The following is a 22,984-nucleotide window of genomic DNA, read 5'->3' as shown; positions in this document are numbered from 1 at the left end:
TACTTGCCAAAAACAGAAGAATCAAAAGACAAAAAGCAAGGTCTCTCAAGTAACTGCTGTACCATTTTCAAAGTCAATTTGAAGAACTGGTTTAGATGAAGAAAATACTGGAATGGGACCTCTAGGTCTGGCATTATTAAGGCAACTGCCTACACCTTCAGACTTCTATTTTCCACACCAATGGCTCATTTTCCTCCTCCTTTCAAAATCTGATTTGGAGTCCATATTCTTTATGCTACTCCTGTCCGTTGGATATCGATATAGAAGATTTCTTGTCTATTCATTCCCACTTCCAGGATCCCTTACTGAAACGCTTTTTGCCTTCTTTTGGCAAAGTGAACATGGGCATTTCTTATTATAGAAATCCCAAATCATGTGTGTGTATGTGTGTGTGTGTGTGTGTGTTTTAATTTATTTATTTGACAGACAGAGAGCACAAGTAGGCAGAGAGGCAGGCAGAGACAGAGAGGGGGAAGCAGGCTCTCCGCTGAAGCAGAGAGCCCGATGTGAGACTCGATCCCAGGATCCTAGGATCATGACCTGAGCCGAAGGCAGGGGCTTCAACCTACTGAGCCACCCAGGCGCCCCCCTGTGTGTGTGTTTTTTAAAAGAGACTTTAATTATACCAAATGTATTATGGATAGCTGAGTTTTTTTGGTTTTTTTTTTTTTTGAGTGTTATTATTTCTTCAGTCTCCCCTACTCCTTATTTTGTGCTGATTCTTAGGAGAGGAGAGAAGATACAGCTAACTATACTGAATTACTACCTTTTTCAAAAGCACAGATGTTCTGGTGCGAGTGGAAAGAATAGGTAGCAAAGACCTCAAGATTCGGGGTTAGTATTTCATGGCCCAGGATAGATAGAAAAAATTAACTGTGGATTGTTACTGATAAATATTTATTCCTTCCTACACACAGGCACTAGAAGACTTCTTCCACAAGGGTTTTCGTTTGCCTTCTCTTAGAATCCATGCCTGCTTGGATCTTTTGCCCCATTGCACTGGCCAGGTCTGCTGTCAGGTGATCAGTATATCAGAGTTGAACTGGGTTCCTCTCTGCATCTGTAAAAGGGGCCCTCCTTGCAGATTGCCAATGCCATTTCACTGCCAGAATGATTATCACCTGGTCTGATGATGATGGAACTCCATAAATGAGGCAAGCACACAGTATACTTTTTAGTTTCTGGTTTTATGTCTTTAAAAAGTGAAGGAGTTTATTATATGTTATGTATTATAAACAATTACATGACAGGTAAATAAAATTAATATAATGATTCTTATTGGTTTTCAGGAGAGGTTGTGAAAGTATTAAGAATAAAGGACAACAAACAAAAAATCACGTAAATCTGAAAGCAAGATTACACTAATTTACAAGTTACCCTCAGACTTACTAGTTCTGTAACAAAAATCAACATAATAATTTTGACTTTTTAAAAACTTGAAAGAAAAAGTGGTTAATTGAAGCTTCATGCTTCTTTTATATTAAATAGTGCATAAGCTGTTAAATATATAACAATCTTTTAAAATGTAACTTTATCTTGGCAAGCAGAATATATGCAGTTCTTTATTTTGGCAAGTAAAAGGCATGAGGTAAGAGTGACTGATTAGGTCTAGGCAACAAACTTCACAGTTATTCCAAGTATTGTAACCCACAGAATTTGGAGTCTCACTTCAGTAAATCTATACTAAAATTATTTGAGATGCTAAAATCTGTATATTTTCTATAAAGATTTCACATAAAAATGTCATTAGAAATCACAAAAGAAATCCACAGCCACAGACTTCCACTCTTTTTTTAGATATTTACATGTATTACATCCCTAAATACAATGTAATTTGTGTATCTTTTTTTCCATGGCTCTAACTTTTTACATGCAGATATTCCCAAAATCTCTATCTCCAGGAACCAAGACCCTTATCCTGAGTGTCTGTCTTATACCTCTGATTGCCAAGGGGACATCTCCATGAGATCTGCAAAGGTAACTTTAACTTGCTGAATCAAGCTGAATCACATTATCTTTCTCTTAAACATAATCTCTTCGTTATTCCTTTTCTACAGTAATGGCCCCATCGTTTATCCAGACACCCAAGGAGTCCTGCTGGATTCCTGCCTATACCACCCTACCCTATTCCTCCCTCCATATTTAGTGGTTACTAAGTATGCCAATCCTGTTTGCTAAACATCTACTGAATAAAATGTCTTTCACTCACCCCCCATAATCGCTGCTTTATTTCAGGCACCAATGAATTTTTATTACTACAACAGCTTTGTAACTAGTTTCCTTTACTCCGTTTTCCCTCATTTCAATCCATCCTCCACAATGCCTAGAGTGACAAGACACTAACCCCCTCTGCATAAGTTTCTTCAATTGTTCATTGTCAGGATTTAGAAGAGCCTTTGTCACTGGTCAGTCATCTGCTACCTTTCAAATCTAAGCCCTAAATGTCTGTTATAGTGAAATATCTTCTTTAGCAAATACTCTTCCTCTGCCTGGAAGGCCATTCATCAATCAATTCATTTATTAACAAAATATTTATTGCCAATTGTGTGCTAGACACTATGCAAGGCTTTGAAGACACAAAGAGATGAAAGACACGATCGCAGGTTCAGCCAAGATCTCCTAGTGAAATTTCCATAATTCTTCCCTTGTCTCACTTTCAGATAGGAGACATTTAAGACATCTGTGGAGACTCAAGAACTCCTAACTCTTCCTTTCAAACTGAGGTGAAGAAACACCTTTTCTAGGAACCCTCCTCCGCGGCCCATTCTCCTGATCAGTGCAGCTGGGAACTTCATTTCCAGGGCACCCATGGTAGCAAGAACATATTTCTATAACACTTCATATAGAGACATAACTTTCAGCTTGAGTTTTTCCCCCTAGTCTGTGAGCCTCCCGAGATCAAGGGATTTACTGAGTCCCAGAGTCTAGTATGATTCCTGACCAAGAGGCAATTTCATTCAGCAAATCTCATTTCATGATCCTGATACAAGTTGTGTGCCCAAAATGTATAACTTTTTCTATTTATGCCGATTCTTCAAAGCTATAGCAGTTTTTAAGCCAAAAAGTTTTAAACCTTAAAAAAAGAAAAAAAAGGAAAAAATTTTAAACCTTATGTTTTTTCTTATATTATAAAAAATTACATTTCACGTTAATAAAATTAATAAAATGATTATTATTTGATTCTCAGGAGATATTGTAAAAGTACTTCATGTCTTATCTTACTTTCTTATACTCAATTGCCACAAAAAGTTATGTATACACTCTTTATTAAGGCAAAATTTGTCTATATTCGTTTAAAACATTTTTTCTAGCTTTAAAAGAACATAATTGCTTAGGAGAATTTGGAATATACAGTAAGGCATTAAAAATAATATGTTTTAAGCTAATACATGTTTTATACATTTACTTCCATAATTTTATATGCAACTCAATGTTTTTTAGATTATTTATTAGAGAGAGAGAGAAAGTGTACATGCATGCAAGCAGAGGTGGGGAAGGGGCAAAGGAAGAGGGAGAGACAGAATCTGAAGCAGACTCCCCACTGAGCATGGAGACTGACATGGGGCTCAATCCCTGAGATATGACCTAAGCTGAAATCGAGACACAGGTGCTTAACCACCTGAGCCATACAAGAGAACCCACAACCCAATTTTTTAAATATAAAATAATAACATATAACATGGGTTTTCCTTCTTTCCTCTAACATTATATCGCTAAGTCTTTAATGTTATAGTTCTTTAAAAAAAAACCTTAAGACTGTATATTCTATTTATTTAGCTACTCTACGATAATTTCACAACCATCCTTTATTTAGGTAAACACAGCATATTACTTTTTTTTTCTTCAGCTAAGACAAGCAGAAGACAACATATTACTATTATAATGATTGTATGATAAAACATATCACTATTCTAAGTAATGCTGTGGTAGCATCCTTAAACATAAAACACTCTGACTGACACAAAAACAGACACATAGACCAGTGGAACAGAAGAGTTTGTTGTCAATCTTTAACAAAGCAGGAAACAATATCCAATGAGAAAAAAGTGTCTATTTAGCAAATAGTGTTGGGAAAACTGGACAGCAACATGTAAAAGAATGAAACTGGAGTGCTTCCTTACAACATAGACAAAAATAAATTCAAAATAGATTAAAGACCTAAATGTAAGATAGGAAACCATTAAAATCCTAAGGGAGAACACAGGTAGTAATTTCTTTGACATTGGCCATAGCAACCTCTTACTAACTATGTCTCCCGAGGCAAGGAAAACAAAAGCAATAACGAACTACTGGGACTACATCAAAATAAAAAGCTTCTGCACAGCAAAGGAAATAACAAAACTAAAAGGCAACAAGATGGGAGAAGATGTTTTCAAATGACAAATCTGATAAAGGGTTAGTATCCAAAATACAATAAGAATTTATAAAACTCAATACCCAAAATATGAATAATCCAATTTAAAAATGGGTAGAAGACATGAACAGGAATTTTTTCAAAGAAGACGTACAGATGGGCCAACAGACACATGAAAAGATACTCAAAATTACTCATCCTCAGGGAAATACAAATCAAAACCACAATGAGGTACCACCTCACACCTGTTAGATTGGCCAAAGTCAACAACATAAGAAACAACAGATGTTGGTGAGGATGTGGAGAAAGAGAATACTTTTGCACTATTGGTGGGAACGCAAACTGGTATAGCCACTGAGGAAAACAGTATGGAAGTTCCTCAGAAAGTTAAAAATAGAACTACCCTATGATCCAGCAATTGCACTACTAGGTATTTACACAAAGAATATAAAAATACTAATTTGAAGGGATACATGCACCCTGATGTTTATAGAAGCATTATCTATAATAGGCAAATTGCAGAAATAGCCCAAATGTCCACTGACCGATGAATGGATAAAACAATATGTGGCATCTGTGTGTGTGTGTATACATACATACATATATACATATGTATGTATGTATATATGTATATGTAATGGAATATTAACCATTAGAAAGGATGAAATCTTACCATTTGCAACAACATGGATGGAGCTAAACAGTATTATGCTAAGTGAAATAAGTAAGTTGGAGAAAGACAAATACCATATGATTTCACTTGTGTGTGGAATTTAAGAAACAAAAAAGAGAAATTTAAGGAAAAAAAAAAGAGAGACGAGAAGCAAACCAAGAAAGAGACTCTTAACTGCAGAGAACAAACTGATGGTTACTAGAGGGGACGTGGGTGAGGGATGGGTGATACGGATAATGGGGATTCAGGAGTGCACTTGTGATGAGTAACAGGTGTATGTAAGTGTTGAATCACTACATTGTACACCCAAAACTAATATTACACTGAGTGTTAACTAACTAGAATTTAAATGAAAACTTCAAAAAAGAAAAGAAAAAAAACCATAAAATATTGTGTACATCTCTATCTCTATGAAATATATTCTTACAATGGAACCTATTGGCTCAGAAGCATAAACTTTTAAAGGCTTTGGATACACAAAAGTCAGTTTTCCAGAAAGTTTGCACACCTTCACATTTGCTTCTATACTAAATTCCAGAAGTCTATGCTGATCACTGGTTATTTTACATATTCACCTTCAGGTAGAAAGTGAATTCACGAGTATTTTTTTCTGGCAGTTTAAGGAAGAGCGCTTAATGTGCAGTAATATTAATGCCTTATAACTAGAAGTAATATTAATGTATAAGTAATATTAATGCCATATAACTATGTAGCAATATGGTCAACCTACCTAGTCTTACTTGGTTCTCAAAATAACCTAGAAAGTAGGTCCTGTTATCTTTATTAGTGCTGGGAAACAACCTTGTAGTTAACACTGAACAGCCCATTTATTAAAATGGTTCTCAGAATTCCCATTCAAACCCTCAAGAATTTATTCAAGAGAAAGTAGCAGGCAAAAGAGTAGCTATTTCATCATCTGTTCTTTTTTTTCCTAGCTAGTGTGCAATTTGACAGATAGCCCTTAATAAAAGGAGCTAACCTAGGTGTTTCAGCATCAAACTGCCACATCTGGAAACTAATTCAAATGCACTGACAACCCACAGAATTGGAAGGGACCCCCATACTTCACGGGCTGATTCTGTAGCCAAGCCAGTCTTCTTTTTCAGAAGAGTATCAATATCATTGTATGACATGGTCATTCATGTATAATGGCTAGTCTTTTAACACAGTGTTGGGGGTAAGATGAGTGGAAGTAGTAGTAATCTTTGAGATGGGCACCCAGAATAGCACATTAATTTTTCTTCAGTTGAAAATGTCAAATTCTTACCTTAACTATTAATCCTTTTGAGTCAACCAACCATATCTTCTTCATGGCTTTCTCTTTTGGTAAACCTTCTTTTTGCATGGCCATTACAATCAGGTGTGCAATTCCTAAGGCAGCCTGAGAAGGACATTATGAAAACAAAACTTTGAAAAGTTGTTCCACATAATAACTTGTCAAGAGTTACGTTTCCCTCCATTTTATCTTTGTTAATAAGAAAGAACAAAATGGCTCCACTGACCTAAACAGCTATATTCCTTCATTTATACTGGGAGCAAAGTACTTTTGTCACATTTTGGAGTAAGCTAATGAACAATTATTTACTCTTCTTATCACAACAGAACCACTATTATGTGGTTTGCTCTTTAGCTACAGATAAACCAGTGATATCCTTGACTGTCATTACTTTAATCCTGTTAATGCAATTAAGATTTGCTCCAACGAGAAAATATTGAGCTTAAAAGAATGGCCTGGTCAGCCTTGCTTATTGGACTGCATTGTTTATTGTTGGGCTCCAGGTCCTCTAATTGAATTTGAAGAATGAAGCCTGGTCATTTGGATGGGAACTTGACCAATTAGGCAACAGAATAAAACACATAAATTCTCTGTCCCCAAGCATTTATTTATTCTGTTAATTTGGACAAAGAAAGTACTGTGAAATCTCTTGCAAGATTAAAGGAATCGACTTCTTTGGTATTTGATAAATTTTGTGATAATCTGTGAACATTCAAAACCTTTTCAGGGACAAACAAGCACCAGTTTTGAATCATCCAACCATGAATACCTCTGCCCTGCTGAGTATCAAGAAGTGGCCTGTACCATTCATCAAAAACCCTTTGGAAATTCAAAGAATTTGAACTCAAATAAGTTGACTAAAAGTAAATACAGCATGTAACAGCCACACAAATAAAAAACTCAAAAACAAACAAACAACAAAAAAACAAACAAAAAACCCCTCGAATTTTAATAAGATGTAATTTAGGCTTGATTTTTATTTTGATGTGAAAATGGACTTGTAATTTACATTCTGGATACTTTGACATGTTTATATCTTGGCATTGAAGTTTTAGCTTTGCGTATTTCATTTTAAGAACAAGTAAAATCAAAACCAACACAATATACACAATTTCTACCAGTATAATACATTTAATCATATTCAATTTAAAAATCTGAAGCTTCTTATATAACCACAAAAGTATTTCTCCATTCATTACATTCTATAATTCTAAACAGATTTGGGCAGCTTTCTCACAAGAAGCTCAAACTCAATTGACATTTTAATTTCTATTTTAGAAACTGGAGTCTAGTTTTCTTCTTTCAAATGATTAACTCATAACAAAAGAGAACAAAAAACAGCCCACTTTTGCCTCACTGCCATCTCCTTCCAGCAACTGTAAATGTTTTGCTTCTTTTGCATGTGAACAATGCACAACAAGTCTCCAATTCAAATATTTTTTTTCTTAAAAACTTGTATGTAGTTATATATGTGCACATGACTTGTGAGTCAAATTAAGAAAACTCTCATAGGTGCCACCAGAGGAATCTAAAAGCGTCAGATATAATAGCTTAAATACTTCCAGGCTTTTTTTTTTTAAGGTTTTATTTATTTATTTGATAGAGATCACAGGTAGGCAGAGAGGCAGGCAGAGAGAGAGGGGGGATAGCAGGCTCCCCACTGAGCAGAGAGCCCAATGCGGGGCTTGATCCCAGGACCCTGAGATCATGACCTGAGCCAAAGGCAGAGGCTTAACCCACTGAGCCACCCAGGTGCCCCTACTTACAGGCTTTTATACATAATCACAAAATGTAAACTTTTTGTTCCTGCAAAATATGCAAAACAAAAGGCCACGCCACCATTTGATAATCTCTAGAAATTTAAGATTGTGGAAAGTATCACTATATTTCTATACTAAAGCCTCCTAAGACAGATGAATATACCTCAATACTTAACTGGGGAATCTTTCAAAAAAACCTATAGCTGGGGGCATCTGGGTAGCTCAGTGGGTTAAAGCCTCTGCTTTCAGCTCAGGTCATGATCCCAGGGTCCTGGGATTGAGTCCCGCATCAGGCTCTCTGCTCAGCAGGAAGCCTGCTTTTCCCTCTCTCTCTGCCTGCCTCTCTCTGCCTACTTGTGATTTCTGTCTGTCAAATAAATAAATAAAATCTTAAAAAAAAAATAAACCTATAGTTGCAAAACACTAAAAATCTGAAAGATATCTCAAACTTCTAATTAATGAATAATTAATATAAACTCTATTCATTAATTTAAGGAAATGTAAGTCTTGGATAAGCAGGTACCTCTCCAGCTCCTTGAAACAGTACTGTTTGATCAGACAGTTTGTTCTTGGTTATTTGAAGAGCCGCAAGGATGCCCGCTACTGCCACAGACGCTGTTCCTGAAACAGGTAAGAAACAGCCTTGAGTGAGCCTGAATCAGATCCTGCCGAACTCGACACCTGGAATCTCTATTCACATCTTGAACTTGTCTCACAACAGGGTAACTGGTACAGAAAGGGAACCTGTGGTTGGCTGACCCCGTGCTTAGAGGTGAGGTGAAATTCTCAGGCTACTGACATCAGTATTTTAGGATAGCAACTCACTACTATTCCTGATCACTTTCCAAAAAGATTCTGTGACTTAATGTGGTGATTTAATGAATAAGAGCATGGGGTTTGGATTCTTTTTTTTTTTTTTTAAAGATTTTTATTTATTTATTTGACAGACAGATCACAAGTAGGCATAGAGGCAGGCAGAGAGAGAAGGGAGGAAGCAGGCTCCTTGCTGAGCAGAGAGCCCGATGCGGGGCTCGATCCCAGGACCCTGAGATCATGATCTGAGCTGAAGGCAGTGGCTTAACCCACTGAGCCACCCAGGCGCCCCTGGGGTTTGGATTCTTATGTGGATTCCAGCTCAACCTGTTTACTAGCTGGATAAATTCAGAGAAAAACTTTTTTTAAGGTTTTATTCATTTATTTGAGAAAGAATGAGTGAGAGGGAGAGAGCACAAGCCAGGGGGAGGGGCAGAGGGAGTGGGAGAGGGAGAAGCAGACTCCCTGCTGAGAGCCCCACCAACCACCAGGGCTCAGTCCTAGGACCCCAGGATCATGACCTAAGCCCAAAGGCCAGATGCTTAACTGGGGCCACCCAGGTGCCCCTAGAGAAATTATTTTGTATACCAGTTTCCTCATTTGTAAAATAGTTGTACTGTGTGAGATAAAACAGTACTAAGTGCTATTATATTCTTCCACCTAATTACTCTAGGGACTCTGAAACCTATTACTGATCCCTCTACACAAAGCAAGCACGCAGTAAATGCTCGCTGATATTAGTGGTGGGCATAATGATGTTTTCAATACATCTGGAATTTAACCTTTTAATCTTCAATCTGAAAAAGTGACAGTTAATAGCAATTAAAATCTGCTGTGATGCATCTCTTAATTGGCTTCCTACCTATAATAATCAGGGGTGGGTCCCAAAGGTGCTAGACAACATTAGTGTAAAATTTACCTACACGAAGACAGTTTTTCCTCATCATGGCCCAGGGTCACAGAAACTTCCAGTTCTACTTTTATTACTTGGACATATAAGCTTTCATAGACCACAGAATGGTTTTCTTGCTTTTAAACGTAATTATATAGCTCAACTTTCTTGGCTCATGTCTGAAATAAAACTTTGTACCCTCCTGTAGTACTTTCCAGCTGTATCTACATTTTACTCCTCAAAAAACCCTAGGAACCTATAATGGTTCCTAGATCCCTCACCTAGGTAGCAAAGCTTAGTTATACTTTAAACACTCATATTTGGTTTTAAAAAAATAGATTCAGAATAGGTTTGATGAACAACACAATGATGAGGTGTTATATACGCCAAGTGCCGAAGATGAATGAGCATTTTACCATCAGTATGTTTGTTCCTTTCAATCTTTTGGTTCCTTGTTTCTTTCTTGTAGAATGTGGTAGTCATAAATAAGATCATGATAAATGATAATTATTGAAGACCTGTGTGTCGCTTGCATTTTTTAAATTTAGAAACAATGTAAAACATGAAAATAAAATGCTTGCAATTTTGAGCCGGCATTATAATAAATTATGAACTGTGGCAAGTCATATACATTATGTAGAAGCTACTCTTCTATACATTATTTAAAATGAAAGCCTGTTTTCTTTGGGGAAATACCTAGCAGTGGAATTATTGAATGATATGTTATTTATATTTTTAAGTTTGGGGGGAATTTCCATATTGTTTTCCCCAATGGCATGCCAATTTGTATTCCCAGCAACAGTGCCTAAGGGTTCCTTTTTCTTCACATATTTGCCAACACTTGTTATTTCTTGTCTTTTTTATTTTAGCCAATCTGACAGACATAAGGTTATATCTCATTGTGGCTCTGATTTGCATTTCCCTAATGATGAGTGATGTTGAACATCTTTTCATGTATCTGTTGGCCATCTGTATGTCTTCTTTGCAAAAATGCATATTCAGGTCCTCTGCCTATTTTTAATTAGATTATTTGTTTTTTGGTGTTGAGTTGTAAAAGTTCTTCCCATATTTTGGATATTAACCCCTTATTGGATATATCTGCAAACAAATGAAAACACTAATTCAAAAAGATATATGCACCCCTATGTTTACTGCAGCATTATTTACCATAGCTAAGACATGGAAGCAGCCCAAGTGTCCACTGAGAGGAGAATGGATAAAGATGATGTGCTGTGTGTACATACACACACACACACACACACACACACACACACACACACAATGCCATAATGAGATCTTGCCATTTACGACATCTATGGACCTACAAGACATTAGGCTAAGTGAAGAAAGTCAGACAGAGAAAGACAAATACTTATGTGTGGCATCTAAAAAATAAATGAATAGGGGCGCCTGGTGGCTCAGTCAGTTAAGCATGCCTTCAGCTCAGGTCATGATTCCAGGGTTCTGGGATCGAGCCCCATGTTGGGCTCCCTGTGAATCTATTTCTCCTTCTGCCTGCTGCTCGCTCCCCTTGCTTGTGCTCTCTCTCTCTCTCTCTGTCAAATAAATAAATAAAAACTTTAAACAGAATGAATAAACAAACAAAAAGCAGAACTAATCTATAAATACAGAGAATTAACAAACTAATGGTTGCCAGAGAGGAAGGATGGGCAAAATGGGGGAAGGGCAGTAGGAGATACAGGCTTCCGGTTATAGAATGAATAAGTCACAGGGATAAAAGGCACAGTGTAAGAAAAAGTCAATGGTAATGCAACAGTGTTGTGTGGTGACAGATGGTAGCTACACTTGTGGTGATCACAGCGTAACATACAGGGTTATTGAACCACTATGTTGTACACCTGACACTCACAATACTATATGTCAACTATACTCAAAAAAATAGTAATAAATAAAATGAAATGAGAGCCTGTGTAAACCTATGGCTGATCTATGCAGAAACAGGATCAAGACAGACTCACAAGAGCAGTTAAACAGAAGAAAAGAGGATTTTAGAGAGGTATAAGCATCCAGTCACTAGATAAGTAGTTACTCACTAATAGTAGCTCAAGCTATTTCAATCTCAGGCTTTTTGAAGTAAACTGGCCTGAAGTTTGGATTTGGGGGACTGGAAGCTCTCTTCCAACCCTGAGATGCTATCATCTTAGGGGTCTCAATAAATTCTACCAGAACCACAAAATCTATCCAGCTGAAGAACCAAAGGTAAAGTATTATCAGCAATCACTGTGTATTATCATTTTGATTTTAAATAGAACTGGGCATTTAAGAACAGAGAGAGTAAAATATTTCAGGAGAGCCAAACTATAATGTGGTGACATCTTTATACGGTTACGCTGGATCATTCTGTATTAAAAGCCAAGATGTTTTAAGTTTGTACACATTACCTCAAATAAGAGAAAATAAATCTCCGTCTACATTGGATGCCAGAGCCTTCTATTTGAATGTATATTCCATAACATCTCATGAGGACATAAACTTCTCTCCATAGAATTAGTTAATAAAAATCAAAAAGATATTTTTAGCACTACCAAAAAGTTAATTTGAGCATGATTCTTGCACATGTCCTAGTCCTACTTCCTGGTATGACTTTGATTTAAATTTAAATCTACAGTCAAGGGAATAAATGTGGCAAGACAATATTCTATAAAAATGCAAGTTTCACAATAAATTGTTTCAAAATAATTTTTGTTTTGAGATTGAAAACCAAATTTTTAGGAAAGCAGACAGAGGCAAGCTGAAGTTTCTTCATGCTATGACTTTTAGAGTACTTATTATTTAACACTGATCAAAGAATGACCTCTACTAATGCAGCAATTTGTTAAATCTGATTAAAATTACTATGTATAACTAGCAAAGGAGACTTACATGTAATCAAATAATTATAATCCTCATGTGCTACTAACTAAATAGATCAGACAGAACTAGAAGCAAGAGGAGCAGGAGTAACTTTGTTGAATAAGGGCCACAGTATTAGAAGTACATGTCACCCGAGCATGGTATCAAAGGATTAACAGAAGAGGTCCAGGACCTCTGATAGGGTGAGCATGTGCGAAGACGTGGAGGCTAGGAGGACTGGTCAAAATGAGGGACCAAACACATAATTTACTTTTCCCTCCCCCCAATAAACTTTACTAAAACAACAGAATGAAGATTAAAAAAAAAAAAAAAAAGATAAAGGAGCCAGAAGAGGATAGCAACAAAATTTTAGAAGCTAGAAGGCAGATGGGCAAATGGCAACGGACATTAGATGTGAAAAAGCTGACTTCTTGGCAGCCATGGGGAATGCTAAGAAGCAATCGGATTAAGAAGGCAGAACTCGCAAAAGGCCTGGCTATAGGAGGCACCAAGCACCTCTGAAAGTGTGGATGAAGAAGAGGTGAAAACCAGGGGGCTGCTCAAAAATCTGGTGAGAAGTAATTATAACCCAGATTCATTTTCCTCACCTTCTAGCAGACGGCTAACCCTCCACACTCTGGAGGTTTATTTAAAAAACTGGGAAATTTATTTTCTAGAAAGGACATCTGGACTTTAAGACAACAGGCATAAGTGTAAGGCATCAGGGATAATTGGGTGCAAGGATGCCATACTTGAAAACGAGATTAAATGCAAGTTTATACACTCAATATGGTGGACCCCCAATCTTCCCCTACTTGGCTCAAGGAATAATGGCAAAAGCTCATCCTAGCAGAAAGCTACTATCAGGGGCACCTGGGTGGCTCAGTCAGTTGGTTAAGCATCTGCTTTGGGCTCAGGTCAGGATCCCAGACTCCTGGGTTTGAGCCCCTCAATGCGTTCCTTGCTCTTCGGGGCATCTGCTTCTTGCTCCTCACCCTGCTTGTGCTCTTTCTCTCTCAAATAAATAAATAAAATCTAAAAAAAAAAAAAAAAGAAAAAGAAAAGAAAGCTAATATCAAGAGAGAGACTGAAAAAAATCTTTTCTGTGGAATCTGAGCAGTGTAAGAGAAAACAACAACAACCCCCCCCCCCAAAACAGAGACTGATACGGAGGATTTCCTGAAAGAAACAGCTCAATCAAATGAAGTACTGGGTCAGTAAAGACCCAGAATACAAGCTCCATTTGTATACCAAACCTCCCAGAATGTAACAGGAGGGAGAACACAGAACACATGTGAAACTGCAGGTATTAGAGTGTTGTTGATACTGGAGAAGAGTTGGGACAAGATCATGCAGGGACTTCTACTACATACTCTATCTATCTATCTATCTATCTATCTAGTTTTATATGCTCTACTACATACTCTATCTATCTATCTATATAGTTTTATATGCATATAAATATATACATGACTAAAACTAAAATTACAAGCCTTATAATTATAAAATTATATAATTATAATTTATTACAGGTAACAGCTGGCTGCTGAAAGATTCAAAATTCAGAGAGCAGTGTGGGGAGTAGATTTGAGAGTTGGAGGCTGGTGGTATGTAGGTAAGTTAGGAAGTCATTGCAATTACTGAGAGAGGATATTGCAACAATCCAAGAGGGAAGCAAGTTGAGAGGGAGGAAATATTTAAGAGATAAAAATCAACAGGTCTTAGTGATTAAATGCATAGATTGGGTGAGGAAAAAGTCAAGAATTATTATACATTTTCTTGTTTGGATGACTAGGAAAAAGTTTGCAAGGAAAATAGGAGTTCAATTTTTGAACTTACGAGCTCTGTCCCTTCTGTCTATGTGCTGCTCAGGGGGCAGTGCCAAGAAGGTAGTTAGATATACATGTCTGGAACTCAGCCTAGAAATCCCGGTGAGAGATAAATAGATAAAGATCTGGAATTTGAAAACTGTAGTTGTATTTAGGTCATGTGGGTTGATAACACTATTCAGTGAGTGGCTAAGGAGAGAGCCCAAATGAAGAAAAACATTTAAGGAATAAGCAGAAGAATCTGATATAGGGGAAGATTCCTAAGTAAAAAATGGTCAAAGAGGTAGGAGAAGCAAGAAAGTATGGCACCATGGAACCAAAGGGAAGAAGTAGTGATAAACAGAGAAAGGTCAATCAAGAAAGAAAATGGTAAATAACTACTGGGTCTGGTGATTCCATCCTGGTGACCTTTCAGAGAGCTATTTTAATTATATATGCTAGAGCCGAAGCTGGAGGGCAGTGTGCTGAGGAATAAATAAAAGAAGAAGAACAGAAACAGCAGGTGTGGAGTAACCCTTGGAAGAGCATAGATAAAAGAATGAATGAGAAGGAGATGGGAGTGGGACAGGAAACGGGGCCAACAAAAAAATATTTTATATTTATGTTTTTATGAGAAGAATGACAAGGACTGTTGGAGGAAAGAATTTAGGGTCAAGGGAATTATTTCCAGAATTAAAGCAATTTAAGCATTATATAGGATAATGGGAAGAAGGCAGCAGAAAAAAAGAGGCTGAAGACACAAGAAAAGAAGCTATCTACTAATTCTAATGAGCTTTTCCTAATTGGTCTGGCGTCACTATTAGGAAAGCAAAGTAATGTTTGAAAAAATTCTGCTCAATTAAATTCTTTAGTAAGAAGATTGTGACAAAATAGTCCTACATTATAATTCCTGTGCCTCTTTTTTAAAATAAATATGACAAAATAAATTCTAATATATAAAATAGTCCAAAAAAAAAAAGAAAATAGTCCAAATAGATTTTTGTCTTCTAGTATAAAGACATCATAGCAGAAATGCAGGGGAATGTAATTATGGCATCTACATATAAAATAAAGTGCTTTGGAATAATAATGTTACATCAACTAAGTATTAATTTAGAGTCTACAAATAAGAGGAAAGAGCATCATCAGAATACTATTTTTTTCTGTATAACTTACTTGTATGATACAGTTATATCTAATATTCTTTCACATAACTTTCACATAATTAAGTGGTGACATGAACAACATCTCTTCTAAGAGATGAGAGCAAATACCAAATTACAACATAAACTAGTAACAGTACCACTTTGAAAAGAACACTAATAGGAACAATAGGTTTTTGGGATTAAGTAATGGAAAGATTATATTTTAGGTATCTTTGTGTTACAGCTCAGCAACTCAGTAAAAAGTGCTGTCTTTTTACACTTGAAAAATTTATCCATAAGTACATTGTAACAAAAGCATTAAACCATTAAAATCCAGATGGACAAAGACTAAAAAGATCATCTATAATCCTACTGCCTAAGTCAAAACATTTTCAACATTCTGATGAATATTCTTACAACTGATCTCTATATTTGATAATGCAAACTAAAGAAAATTTTAATTTATAAAAAAAATCTCATGTCATGCCTACCGTTTTAACACACTTTCTGTATTTTTTTCGCTATTATTTTTTCGCTATTAAAAATAACATTACATGCCTGCTTGTGCTCCCCTGTCTGGCTCTTCTGGGCTTCTTTGCTAAAAGACTGTGGCTCTTTACCAACTGAAAAGGGCAATCAGAGAAGTGGAAAATACACGACATCAAAATAGAAGTTGATCCATGCTTGATGATGTTTTTGAAGATGGGAGAAAGGCAGCATATTGTTCTGAGATATGGAAGAACACACTTCTGATGACAATAGATCAGTCAAAGAAGGGGTCAATTTTGAGGCAGTTCTGAGGGTAGGGGAAGAGGCCAACTCCAAGCAAAATCTCCCAAAATGAGAAAGGAGTATGCTGTGGGTGGTAGCATGTGACGGACTGCCAGAACAACTCCTGTATTCTGACCAAGCCCAGAGATGCAACAACCCAGCATGGCACCACTTGGTAGAGAACACAGTTACCACAGCAATGTTGTCCTTACTTGTAGCCGGCTGTGCACAGGAGGACTGCCTACAATGTTTCATTACACTCTTTGTGGTTACTTGGCAATTCCAGAGCTAAACAGGATGAAGTTTATTGTACAAGTGGAGACATTAGGAGAATTTGGGGTTCTTTCCTTTTTCTTATTGGCTTGGAATTTTCCCTAGCAAAGCTGAGAAAGGCAGTGAAGACTGCCCTCCAGGACTGTGTAAACACTAGCTAGTGATTGTATTTGGTTTATTCTGGGGACACCTCTTACAGATAAGACCCACCCAGAGCTTCTCTTGCTTGTTTACTTCTCCTTGCTTGTCCTTCTTGAGCATATCCCTTGTGTCCGGATTCCTCCTGGGTCATGCCCAGGGTGAAAAAAGCAGCATTGACCAGAGCATGGTGCTGCGTGGAATGCTCCAAGTGCAGGACATGATGCTGGGCTTCTTAGTCATGGCCAGCGTGCTGATCCTTATCCAAGCAGGAGCCAGAAATGATTTCAGTATTGTCACGGCTGCCCTGTGAATATTGGCTTGTTGGTCAGATTCTTTTCTCCACGCATGCTGCTTTTCTACTATAAAATTCTCATAAAGACTTACCTCATAGCACCATATTATCTAAAGCTGTGTAAAGAAAGCAAAGGGCATAAAAAAAATTCGTATCTTAGGAATCTCTGCTTCCATTATTTTAATGTTAACAGTCACGGAGCTGTTGGATGTCTCCATGGAGCTGGGCTGCTCCCTGGCCAGAGTGCTCATCTCTTCCCAAGGCCACATGGTTACCAAGGAGACACTGTCTTAAATTGAGCCTATTTGGGACTTCTTGGTTATCATTTTCCTGGCATCCATATTAGGTCTTCACCTGTTTCCCACTTTTGTGGGGTGTAGGAGCTCACCATCCTGATGGTCCCTACTCTGTCGGTGGTGATCATGCAGTTTGCTCTGGCATCTCCGGTTCTTATCTTCTCTTGCTAAAGACCAGCCTAGACGTCATGTGGATGGTGGTCATGGGGGCCCAAGGGAGCAGGTTCTCTTCCAGCTCAGGAGCAAAGCACACAGGGCAGGCATTGTTTCTTAGAGGCATACCTCCTAATCCTGAGTAGGGCCATGCTCAGCCTTTGACTGTTCCCTGTGGTGTGGAGAGCTGCGTTACCCAGTATGAGCCACCTCCGAGAGATGGCAAGGCCCTGAGGGCTCCCAGATGACCCACGACTGCACAAAGTGAAACCTGTGTGTCAGAATGCAGAAGCTTGGGACACTTCTGTAGTGTACATTTAGTGCACATTTCTGTGAGCCATCTACGTAGGAACAAAACACTCCATTAAAGGGGGTGCTTCGTATCAGCCCTGCTTTACAACTATTACTGCCACAGTTTAGGCTCTTCCAGAATAGTTTACTGCATTCGACTGATTAAGAACAGTACGAACATATAATGCTGCCTTTTACAAACTAGCTTTACTGTTTTGTTCAGATGTGCCTTTCCTTTTGAAATGTACGTTAACTTCCTATTGTTCCTTCGTTAGTTCATGATTTTTTGGTTAAAAAAATCAGGGTTTTATTTATTGTTCAATCTAAGTATGTTAATATTTGTTATTATCATTTTTGTGATGTGAAATTTTAATTCTGGCAATGAGTTTGAGAAGTTACATTTAGTGCTTAAAGCCTGTGTTTTCTACAATGAGACAAGTACCTTCTAAAGTCTTTGTTTTTATTATAATAATTTAAAGTAAAACACTTGTGTCAATTTTTATTAAGTATATCATTCTTTTAAAATATTTGTTTTGAATCTCAAGAATATACATGCTTTAAAAAAGATCATTTATGATCAGAGTATAATTAATTGAAAAAATAACATTCAGTAATAATGTTAACAATAAATAAATAATGTTAGCAATAATGTTAATAAAAATAAATATCCTTATCTAAACAGACATTTCTCCAAAGAAGATACATAAATAGCAAACAGGTAAATGAAAAGGTGCTCAACATCACTCATCATCAGGGAAATGCAGATCGAAACCACATGATGTATCACCTTGAGTCCTAGAACGGCTATTACCAGAGACAAGAAGTAACAAGAGTTGGCAAGGATGTGGAGAAAAGGGAACCCACGTGCACTGCTAGCAGAAAAATAAACTGCTGCGGCCACTGAAAAAAACTATGGAGATTCTTCAAAAATTAAAAATAAAACTACCATATGATCCAACAATTTCTCTTCTGGGTATTTATCTAAAGGAAATGAAATCACTATCTGGAAAAGATATCGCACCCTCATGTTCAGTGCAGTATTATTTACAATTGCCAAGACATGGAAACAATGTGGATGTCCATCAATGGATGAACGCATAAAGAAAATGTGAAACAAACACAGACACGCACACACCCAATGGAGTATTATTCAGCCATAAGAATAGAAGGAAATCCTCATATTTGTGACAAGAGGAATGGATCTTTAGGGTATTATGCTAAATGAAGTAAGTCAGATAGAGAAAGAGAACTACTATAGGAGCTCACTTATATGTGGACTCTAAAACAAAACCAAAAACAAGCAAACAAAAAAAATTCACAGATAAGAAGAGAATGGTGATTGCCTGAGGTTGCAAACAGCATGAAGGTTGTCAAAAGGTACAAACTTCTAAGTAAGTCCTGCAGATGTAATGTACAGTATGGTGACTACAGTTAACAACATCATATTGTACATTTTGAAGTTGCCAAGAGCCCATTTCAAAAGTTCTCATCACAAGGAAAAAAGCCTGTAACCATATGTGGTGATGATGGATGTTAACTTACTATGGTAATCATTTTGCAATATATACACATATAACTCATTATGTTGGATGCCTAAAACCAATACAATGTGATATGTTAGTTATCTCAATTAAAAAAGTAAATACATATTTAAAATAAACAAATAAATACCCTTCACATTTGGTTTACACACCTTTATTTGCTCAGGATAAATTTCTAAAAAGAAAATTGTTGGCTCAAAGAGCTGTATGTTTTAAGGTTTTGTTTTGTTTTGTTTTAAAGATTTTATTTATTTATTTTTCAGAGAGAGAGAGAGTACACACAAGTAGGCAGAGAGGCAGGCAGAGGCAGCGAGAGAAGCAGGCTCCCTGCCGAGCAAGGAGCCCGATGCGGGACTCGATCCCAGGACTCTGGGATCATGACCTGAGCCAAAGGCAGCAGCTTAATCAACTGAGCCACCCAGGAGTCCCTGTTTTAAGGTTGTTGTTTTTTTTTTTTAAGATTTTATTTATTTATTTGTCAGAGAGAGTGAGCACAGGCAGACAGAGAGGCAGGCAGAGGCAGAGGGAGAAGCAGGCTCCCCCGCTGAGCAAGGAGCCCGATGTGGGACTCGATCCCAGGACCCTGGGATCATGACCCGAGCCGAAGGCAGCCGCTTAACCAACTGAGCCACCCAGGCGTCCCCCTGTTTTAAGGTTTTTGACATACACTGCCTCCCCAAGAGTTGCACCACTTTATATTTCCATCAGTATATAAGGGTGCATATCTTCTTACAGCATCACTAACACTGGGATTATAATAAAAATTTTGGACATCTTGATAGAGAAAATCAGTTTCTCATTTGCCATTTCATAAGCTTTTTAGAACTTAATGGCATTGAACTTTGAAGCATGTTTTCTGGCCAGTGGTCTCCTTTTGTGAAAAGTCTGTTCTTACCATGTCTGATTTTTATCTTTTCAATGATAAAAGCATTTAGTATAAGATTGGGCTGTATTTACCTTATTTAAAAAAAAAATCCTAACAATCAAACTAGTTTATTATGGTTAAAACTTCTACATAAAATATTTACAATGTCATGGTAGAAAACAACAATTCCAGAGAGGCCATTATGAGAACAACAACTCTTTTTATAATTGATTTTAAATGACCGGAAGATGAGACATTATTTTCATCTGAATTTGCTAAATTCTGATAGTCTCCTGATTATATTATTACATGTTCAATTTCTTTCCTTTTTTTCAAGATTTTATTTTTTTATTTGACAGAGACAAAGCAAAGGAGGGAACACAAGCCGGAGGAGCAGGAGAAAGAGAAGCAGGCTTCTTGCTGAGCAGAGAGCCCGATGTGGGACTCCCTCCCAGGATCCTGGGATCATGACCTGAGTGAAGGCAGACACTTAATGACTGAGCCACTCAGGAGCCCCGTAGTGTCCAATTTCTTAATAGATTTAACCAGCACATTTTTCCAGTTAAATATAATTTATAGTTAGAATGCATTAAAGTCTAAATCTCTACCCAAGACCAAAATCTCTATCATTTAAAATTATTTTAGATCAGTAATGTAGAAATTTAAGGATTTTTAAAATCAAATACTTTACATAAACTATCTTTAAATAACGTATCTGTTCAAAAAAGAAAAGAAAAAAGTTCTCCCAAGGGTTCAGTGTGAAATATTTATTTACATGGTGAAGCAGTAATAGCTAAATAATTATTTTCCTTGGCCCCGAAAAGCAATTTCTATGCCCACAGTGGGGAAAGTATTACATTGTGGGCAAAATGATAAAAACATAAGGTTAAAAAGGTAAAATGGAAACATATGGGGGAAAAGTGTCACTAGGGACACTATTTTGGTATGGAGAAATGCACAAAATGGTTTGGTCATTTCTAATCAGAATCCCACTAACTTGCCAAAAGTTTTCTCTAGTCAGAGATTGGGCCCATTTTTCTGTCTTTTTGTTGGCTAAGGCAGTTAACTCTTCAATTCTTATGTGTAAATAGGTAAATATGCAGATTGTGTTTTAGGACAGGTTAGCTGGGGTGAAAACTTAATGATTTAATGCCTCCCCTGTGGTGACCCGTTGGGTGGAGGGGGCAGCACTCTGCTGTGGGTCAGTCCTCCAGGGCAACTCCACTTGTAGTGCTCTTGGACTTGGCTTAGCACTTGCCTCAGATTTCCTGCACTCCTGATTTTATTTTATTTTATTTTTTTTTAAAGATTATTTATTTATTTATTTGACAGAGATCACAAGTAGGCAGAGAGGCAGACAGAGAGGGAAGGGGGAAGCAGGCTTCCTGCTGAGCAGAGAGCCCGATGCGGGGCTCGATCCCAGGACCCTGAGATCATGACCCGAGCCGAAAGCAGAGGCTTCAACCCACTAAGCCACCTGCAGCCCAGGTCTTGAACTCTAAATTCTTTGTCCTAGTTGATAGGAGCCCTGACCCTAGTTCCCAAATGCTCATTTTGTTTGATGATTTGGATTTAGCATTCTTTGTCTTAAACTGAACTCTGATGCCTACTAATTCTGCATAATGGTTCAAAAGAATGTAATATTGATCTTTAACATCTGTATGGACATTTCTGTGGGAGCCACAAAATCAAAAGATAAGAATATTAAAGAAAGGACAGTTTGTTCAATAGTTGATGTGGTTATTTTATTTAAAATTTTTTAAGATTTTATTTTATTTTTTATTTTTTTTAAATTTTTTATTTATTTGACAGAGAGAAATCAGAGCTAGGCAGAGAGGCAGACAGAGAGAGGGGGAAGCAGGCTCCTGCTGAGCAGAGAGCCCGATGCGGGGCTCGATCCCAGGACCCTGAGATCATGACCTGAGCCGAAGGCAGAGGCTTAAACCACTGAGCCACCCAGGCGCCCCAAGATTTTATTTTTAAGTAATCTCTACACCCAACCCAGGACTTGAACTTACAACTCTGAGATCAAGTCGCATGCTCTATACCAACTGACCCAGCCAGGCGCCCCTAACGTGAGGATTTGAGAGACCACTGCAAAATGAACTATAAATGACTCAGACACTGGTCTACAAAATCTATGTTTGCAGCATCAAAGGCACACTATAATACCTGTATCTTCAAGTTAGGGCCATAGCTCTGGAAAATTAGACTCCTTACTTCCCTTCTGAAATCCTCCAAATATTCACTTCTCATGAATAAATACTCAAAAAGAAATGTAATAAAACAGGGAGAAAACAAAGTTGTAAGAATGTAAAGCATCTTTGTCATGAAAATGGCTCTAAAGTAACAATGTGATTAATATCGCAAAGGATCTGGGAAAAAGAAAGACTCGACCAATTACTTTAGCGTGCCCCAAAAGGTACAGAGGCTTATTATATTTAAACACATTATATTTATCTAGCTATGTCACACTACAGATTTTAAGCATAGTGAATTTTTAAAATTACACTTGTAAAGTGTATTTTAGTACATAGGGTCTTTTCACAAACAAGTGTTTGTACTCAACACAAACTCTCTGAATAGAGAAACATTATCATCCTCGTCTTACATTTAAGCTTTTCTTTAACCACCTCGTTTCCAATAGCATTCACCTTATCTTACTTGGGCTGTCTCCTCCAAAGTTCCATGTTGGTGGTTCCCATCACTCAGATCTAATCCTTCGTGGAAATACTACATTAGAATACCTCACTCATAGTCTCCAATCTCCCACCGTTCCAGTTTATT

At 37.3% G+C, this 22,984-nt stretch overlaps 1 protein-coding gene across 1 annotated transcript in view; it reads right to left on the bottom strand.

Annotated features, from left to right (window-relative positions):
- Positions 1-22,984, bottom strand: part of ME1 (malic enzyme 1) — a 186,226-nt gene that overhangs the window by 27,005 nt on the left and 136,237 nt on the right. Inside the window, exons 8-9 of the mRNA XM_080805792.1 lie at positions 8,587-8,684; positions 6,295-6,408 (exon numbers count right to left, since the gene is read on the bottom strand). Of these exons, the coding sequence (XP_080661918.1) occupies positions 6,295-6,408; positions 8,587-8,684 (212 nt within the window). The remainder of the gene's footprint in view (positions 1-6,294; positions 6,409-8,586; positions 8,685-22,984) is intronic.

Source organism: Martes martes (genome assembly GCF_963455335.1).
Source record: "Martes martes genome assembly, chromosome: 6".
Taxonomy (NCBI): Eukaryota; Metazoa; Chordata; class Mammalia; order Carnivora; family Mustelidae; genus Martes; species Martes martes.
This window is presented reverse-complemented; position numbering and strand designations above follow the sequence as displayed.